Genomic DNA, 7,436 nt, shown 5'->3' with positions numbered 1-7,436 from the left:
ACCGACTAATAGCGGTTTATAAATCATCTTTTATCTCCGTTCAATATCATCTGCTTTCTTGAATTTTCAAATTTATTATTTTGATTTCAGTATTAATATTATAATATAAGTATGTTTCTTGTGATATGATCTGACGTTTTTATTTGTGAGACCGTACAATAAAAAATAATATTTTTTCATCAGTGACTCAAATAGAACATCAAAATAAACATGTGAGACCGTCTCACGAGCTCGATCATAGAACTTGATATCAGGCGATGCTCACACTGATATTAACATGGTACAAAAGTGAGAGTAATCATTTCCAACCACCATATCAATACAATGGTGTCATATATTCATAAAACAACCCCAGACAGTGAATTGAACTGGGTGAGTTTAGGAGGGATCCATGGATTGTGCCCACAGGAATTTGAAAATATCATACAGTAAGTTTTGATTTTGGTATTGGAACAAAGGGTATGTGCTCATTCTTGCTTATCAGATGCAACAGAGAATGCGCTTTTCTTCGAGCTCGGTTCGTGCCACATCTAGTCATCTCTATCAAATGCTCGTACACCCCATACTGCAATGCTCCTAGTAAACACGACGAACTATTCGAACCCAGCTCTAGTATAACAGCTGCAGCACATTCTTTGTTCTTAGGTGTCCCATATCTGACTAATTCGACCAGAGTTCGGATAAACGGTAGTTTTCCAATCTCGTTCAGTCCTTCCTGATGAGATGCGATGATCAACAAAATGGAGAGCGATTCGTCAACCATGTCCAATCTCTTATCTTCAAGTATATGAAGCAATGGTGGTATTATACCCGCCTCTATGGCTCTTGTTCGGTTAGATTGGTCGAGTACCAGGCTAAAAAGTGCGGTGGCTGCATCCTTTTTCCCTCTGTTAGTCCCACTTCTCAAGAGATCCACAAGAGGTGGAATCCCATTAGAGCATCCCACAATAACTTTGTTCTCATCAAGAACAGATAAACTGAACAATGCTGCGGCGGAATTTTCTTTGGCCTCTTGTGTTCCACACATCAGAACTCTAACTATAGCAGGTATGGCTCCTCCTCTAGCTATGAGTCTCTTGTTTGACTCATCAAGCGACAAGTTCAATAGAGCAGTAACAATGTGTTGTTGGGTCTCGGAATCATCTGCGTATGATAACGATGATAGGAGAGAGATCAGGGGGGGATGCCTCCACTGTTTGCGAACAAAATTCTACTGTCGGGACTCTCTTTGGATAGGATGCGAATCCTGAAAATAGCGTCCCTCTGCACGTTGGCTGGCGGCAAATACAAGTTTTGGACTAATGAAGAGATTTCCTCGGCAAGTGGTGAAGACGCAATGTCGGGTTCGTCGCATACCTCCTTCTTGGGGAGGTCGTAGCTGTTCTTTTCGCACCATTGGAGAATAAGATTGCGGAGGGCCAAATTTGGAGCCAGTGTCAAGTGATTCAACTTTTGGCCAGTTTTTGGGCACGTCCTGTGACCTGAACTCAACCACTTCCGTATGCTTTCCCGCTCATAACTCTGAGAAAATCATGAAACAAATTATTAAATACATAAGCATATAAACGAACACTCCACATTTCATGGTGATGAATAGCGTAGGAATCACCTGGCCAGTTGCAATGATCACAGGATCAGCCATAATCTCGAGACTGATTGGGCAGAGGAATTCGTTAGGGATCATCAAAGATTTACACTTCTCTAAGCGTCTCATCGACAGAGGTCCATCAAGAACACAATTATTTTCATCAATTCCAATTGTTTGCTTAAATTTTAGTAGCAAATCCACAACCTGTTGGATGTTCTCTGAATTAAGTGACCCTTTGGCCTTAACAAGTTTTCTCACAGCCGTGGTTTCTGCCTTGAGATCTTCTACGGTATGCAACTCCAACTTCTTGGCTAGCCTCTCTATTACCGCGCCATCTACATTCCGGTCGTCGTTCCCTGAAAACACAATCATCAAGTCCATTGCAAGTTCAATATCTTGAGTTTCTGCCCTCCTTTTGGCTCGTTTCAGTTGCATATGCATCAGCTCAACCTGACAAACCCGACAAATCAAATAATGATTACACTTATGATCCTCAGATTTCTGCAAATACTTCAAGATAACAAGCTATAAATAACTTCATTCGGCCCAACAGTACTAAATCACAGACCACGCCGTATTTAAAACTAAGAAGAAAAAGAAATGTAGAGTTAATTACTTGTTCTCTGACTTCTTCGGAGATCCCAAGCTTCTCATAAGGCATATCATTCAGTGCATGGTTTATCTTATCGTAAACAGCTTGAAATCTGCTCGAGACCGCCTCACTCTCCATGGCCTAATATTGGATCAAATCAAGAAAATAAAATTTATTATCACAAGGGTATGCAGAGTAATCCAAAGATTATGATCAGGAGTAGAGTCAAGAGGATTCTAACAAGAAAAATCTTGCTTCCAGAGATACAAGTCTTGAGCAATTTCTTAGCAGCCAACAATGATTGATTCAAACTGTTCAAATAACATAATGCCTCATCAGATTCGATCTCTTCCAAAAGAGGGATCAGAAGCCTCAGCCTCCTCACCAAGTTTAAACACTCCTTCCTCTGTGTTTTTCTGAACCCCCCATACGATCCCACATTCTCAACCATCTGTACCATTTGCTTCACCAGATTCCCCTCCCCCATCGAGCAACCCAATACTCCGCTGTTCTTATCTTCAATCCCACTCCCTTCGAATTCCATCGAAGTCTGGCAGATCACTGCAAACAAACTTCGATATTTGTAATGGCTGTAGCCAAGCTAAGGGAATGCCACCTCAAATTTTCACTCAAGTTCTACATTCTAAAAAGCCACGATGATGCTTTAATCTGCTCACTTTCAACAGTAGGTTTTTTCCTATGTTTTCTCTCGGTGTTTGTGGAATTTAAGGATAAGAATTCAGGGCAGAGTGTACTTCCATTTTTGGTGGGCTAATGTACATGAGGTGGTGAATTGAAAGCGGCTGGGCCACGCGGTTTCGATATGGACATATTCGACGCGTCTTCACATGCATGCACTGCAGCGGACCAGGGCTGACTATTAATTCATTTTTCTTGTTTCTTGGCCCTATCTTTTGCTTTCTTTATCCTCATTTCTTGAGATTTTCTTGGACAACAAATCTATGGGTGGACCCCTTTTTCTTTCTGCATTTTTAACCGCTAAACTTAAAGTTGTGCCAATATTAATGGCGTCAATGATTTGTGGACTGTAAAGTGAGGAAAATGGAGAAAAGGACCCATATCTTAGCTGCTACACACAGACTAATGCCAAATGACCAGAGCAAGAGAAGCACAAACACAATAAATGTATCTATCTTTCATGCCATCTTCAATTTTAACAAGTTTGAAGGAAGATTTCCGTTACAAGAACAGATGTATACAGAATAGTTTCTTACAAAATAGACCTCAAGACATGTGATGAAACATGTTGCATTATGTATAAACGTGGGATGTCATTTGTTTTTTTCAAAAAACCTTTTACTTGAAGTTAGTTAGTTATTGGTTGTGGTATTTCTTGGTTCCTTCTTCTATGTACTAACAAATACAAATTTCCCCCCACGTTTCCACGGATTATTTCACCCTACCCCTGCAGACAGTGCCTGCAGGGTACATCCAAGGGCCAGAATTTTTTTCTGGCCCAATTTTTTTTTTTTAAATTTTTTTATTCCCCATGATATGAATCTCAACCCTTGATCCTGAGTGTGGACACTGCCTCACACCCAGGATCGAACCTTCCCGTTTCCACCACTATCCCACCATTTTACACGTTTCCACTCACGCAATATAAAAGAAATCCTAAGATGCCACATGAACACTTATTTGTTGTTTATTCAAAAGAAAATTGGAAAAAGCATCCAATGATATAAAAATATTAATCTGTCGATAATGCCACATGCACAACCAATAATTGACATCAGAAGCCAAATTTTTTTTTGTAAAACAAATCACCTAGCCAATTGGATCGGGTTCAGAAGTTGAGGCCCACTCATTTGCTCTCTTGTTCTTTCTTTTTCAAGTGAGCCCATATAAAGTTAAGCCCAATAGAAGTCCACGTTTGGCCCAAATACGACAATGTCGTTGTCTCCATTTCCCTTCGTTCCGTGTACAGAGACATTGATTGATGAAGCAGAAACAGAGAAACAGCAGCATCGCCATAGCCAGCTAGCTCGATTTTCATTGTAATACCCAGTTACCCGAAGCGTCGAATATGTCCCGGCGATTCCTCCCCATTCTAAAGCACCACCTTTCCGCTAGATTCACGGCCCACACCCGATCCGTTACATATATGCCCCGACCCGGTGATGGGTCGCCACGCGGCGTCACCCTCATTCCCGGCGATGGCGTTGGACCCCTCGTCACCGGCGCAGTGGAGCAGGTTATGGAGGCCATGCACGCCCCTGTCTACTTTGAGAAATATGACATACACGGGGACATGAAGACCGTCCCTCCCGAGGTGATCGATTCCATCAAGAAGAACAAGGTGTGTCTCAAGGGAGGGTTGAAAACTCCTGTTGGCGGAGGTGTTAATTCTCTCAATGTCATCTTGAGGAAGGAACTCGATCTCTACGCTTCACTCGTCCACTGCTTCAATCTCAAGGGATTGCCTACGCGTCATGATAATGTGGACATTGTCGTGATCCGGGAGAATACGGAGGGAGAGTACTCTGGCCTGGAGCACGAGGTTGTTCCTGGAGTTGTAGAAAGCCTTAAGGTAATCTTGGGTCCATGTTTATGTTCGTGTTTGTGCATCTGTGATGCTGTTGAATGGTGGCGTTGAGTGCTATCCCGTGTGCTGTTTGTTTCAATGCATCATGTAATTGCAAATTGTCCGGTCACGCATTGGTCTTTTCTGTTTTGAATATGGATTGTCTCATGCTTTACTGTTTTTGTCTGCCATTTACGTGTGAAAAGGAAGAATTACTGTTAGAAGAAAATGTATAGAGGTCCTTTATTCCAAATCCTAACCTTGTTGTAATGCCATGAACTAAGAAATACAAGCACATCATGTATGTACAATGAGTTTCTTGTTCCGTGGAGATCTCTCGTAGTCTATTAATCTTGGCCTGACTATTATTTTAAAGCAATCCAATCAGAATGGAATTAGAAGGAAACCTTTAAATTGATATTAAAATCTGAAGGAATGGAAGTCAACATTTGATCCTAATCCAGCACAATAACAGCTACCGGTGTGCATGTTTCAAGTACATTTTTTCTTAGATTTTTTCTGTTTCCCCCTGTTCCTCATTTAGTCAAATTGCAAGGTGATTACAAAGTTCTGCTCAGAACGAATAGCAAAATACGCATTTGAGTATGCCTATCTCAACAACAGGAAGAAAGTGACTGCTGTGCATAAAGCAAACATAATGAAACTTGCGGATGGTCTATTTTTAGAATCCTGTCGTGAAGTTGCTAGCGCTTACCCTAGTATACAATACAACGAGATGATAGTGGATAATTGCTCAATGCAGCTTGTTTCCAAACCAGAGCAATTTGATGTCATGGTAAGTGACAATATATGTGTACGTTTGCACGCATACCTTTCTTATGTTACCTATACAGCTATACCTATTTTTCTTCTGATTCTTTATATTTTACTGTATATAACTAACTGATGAGAGTTTTAATTTCTCCAATTTGCAATATCATTATGTGGCTGGTAATAGAAAGATGTTTGTTGGATGTACACATATGCATTTCCCTTGTAGCACTTATGCGCGAATGCTTAAGTATCAACTTGCATAGAAAAAGTTGACTTCAGGAATAGCTCATTGATTTGTGATTGACGTTGGTATAAATCACTATGTGAAAAGTCTTATTTTGGTCTTCTTTCTGGAATGGGACCTTAAATTGCAAGCATATCATGGTTGTTTTTGTTGAACTCTCAAATCATCCAAACTTGATTGGAAATTTTAAAATATAAAATGTTGTGCTATTCTATTAAGTTGTAAATGGAATAAGGTCCTGGTTGTGGTGAAAATGCAAATACGAACAAAACATGTTTGACGATATCATATGCTGTAGCCTTTGAGTTCAACTAAAAGAGTCAATTTGTGGGTTAAGAGATGCAATACATAATAGACATGATGAATGGCATAGAGCTTACTTTCTCCCCTTAGTCTGGTTATATTTTTCTCATTGTTACTGACTCCCCTTTTTGGTTTCGTTGCGTATCGACTAACAAATATACATTTTGTAGGTGACTCCTAATCTGTATGGGAATCTTGTTGCAAATACGGCTGCCGGTATAGCTGGGGGTACTGGTGTCATGCCTGGCGGTAAGTTAGTTATCTCCCTCTTCAAAACTGGAAGATTTTGAGTTGCCCTATTTTCGAGTTACAATCAATGGTGGCTGTTTCTTCACTGAGCAAATCCCATTTTTCTGAAATAAAAAATATGGTGGTACTTTTCATTCATCTTTATGCCTACAGTTAATGTCTTAACTTGGTTGGACATGGATGATGTATCTTGTGGATTTCTTTAGTCATGGATCTTGGTCTGATGACGTTCAGGGAATGTGGGGGCTGATCACGCGGTCTTTGAGCAAGGTGCTTCTGCAGGAAATGTGGGAAATGAGAAATTAGCAGAGCAAAAGAAGGCAAATCCAGTGGCTCTGCTTCTTTCATCAGCTATGTTGCTGAGACACCTCCAGTTTCCTTCATTTGCTGATCGGTTGGAGACTGCGGTGAAGCGTGTGATATCAGAAGGTAAGTTCCGGACAAAAGATCTTGGCGGAGCCAGTACGACCCAAGAAGTTGTGGATGCTGTCATTGCAAATCTGGACTGAATATAGTCTTCTTGATTCCGCTCACCGTTTTCCTTGATCATGTTGCTAGTCTTGTAATGATTTTGATGATATGCATTCACCACATATTCAGGGTAGAATAACGATAACGATAACGATTCTTCTTCAGTAAAGCACACATCACAATAAGAATCAAGAAAAATTTAAAGCCATTGTATGTTTTTGGGTTGTGGACTGATAATCCACATTTTTTATGTCCAAAGAAGTTTGGATCGGTTCAATTTATAGAAGCCTTGTGAATTTGATATAGAGATAGATGAATGTGTACACGTTTGTGTGTGTGTGTGTGTGTGTATATACATGGTAGCGTGCTCTGTTGTAAATTTAAAAAGGGTTTCTCCTCGAAGGCTAATGGCTACGGATCATTTCAGCCAAACAATATGATTACAATCCTAAGTTACTCAAGTCCCTTTCCCAACAATGCGCTAGTTGAAGTTCAAATGAACTTTGGTAGTGTCTAAGTATGATTTGGGTTAAGGGTGTAATGAACTAAGTCGATTCGCGAGTCTTCAGCTTGAAAAATATTTGATTCATATTTAAGATTATTGCATTCGAGCCGAACTTGAACAAGTTTAACTTTTTTCGCGTCAAACTCGAGCTCAAATTATTTATTC

At 40.3% G+C, this 7,436-nt stretch overlaps 1 protein-coding gene and 1 pseudogene across 3 annotated transcripts; one reads left to right on the top strand and one right to left on the bottom strand.

The window, feature by feature from the left end:
• Window positions 1-278: 278 nt before the first annotated feature.
• On the bottom strand, window positions 279-2,945 carry LOC140813943 (U-box domain-containing protein 15-like; annotated as a pseudogene).
• Window positions 2,946-4,097: 1,152 nt separating this feature from the next.
• LOC140814645 (isocitrate dehydrogenase [NAD] regulatory subunit 1, mitochondrial-like) lies at window positions 4,098-7,070 on the top strand. Of its 3 annotated transcripts, none has more exons than XM_073173683.1 (4): window positions 4,098-4,731; window positions 5,270-5,521; window positions 6,217-6,295; window positions 6,530-7,070. In XM_073173683.1, exons 1-4 carry the CDS (start codon window positions 4,228-4,230, stop codon window positions 6,802-6,804), a joined length of 1,110 nt encoding a protein of 369 aa, XP_073029784.1. In that variant the 5' UTR covers window positions 4,098-4,227; the 3' UTR covers window positions 6,805-7,070. The 3 variants fall into 3 exon arrangements, with proteins under 3 accessions (XP_073029784.1, XP_073029786.1, XP_073029785.1); XM_073173685.1 differs by having other exon boundaries at window positions 4,099-4,731; window positions 5,294-5,521; window positions 6,530-7,069; XM_073173684.1 differs by having other exon boundaries at window positions 4,102-4,731; window positions 5,282-5,521; window positions 6,530-7,067.
• Window positions 7,071-7,436: the final 366 nt, after the last annotated feature.

Source organism: Primulina eburnea, chromosome 15 (assembly GCF_022965805.1).
Source record: "Primulina eburnea isolate SZY01 chromosome 15, ASM2296580v1, whole genome shotgun sequence".
Classification (NCBI taxonomy): Eukaryota; Viridiplantae; Streptophyta; class Magnoliopsida; order Lamiales; family Gesneriaceae; genus Primulina; species Primulina eburnea.
This window is presented reverse-complemented; position numbering and strand designations above follow the sequence as displayed.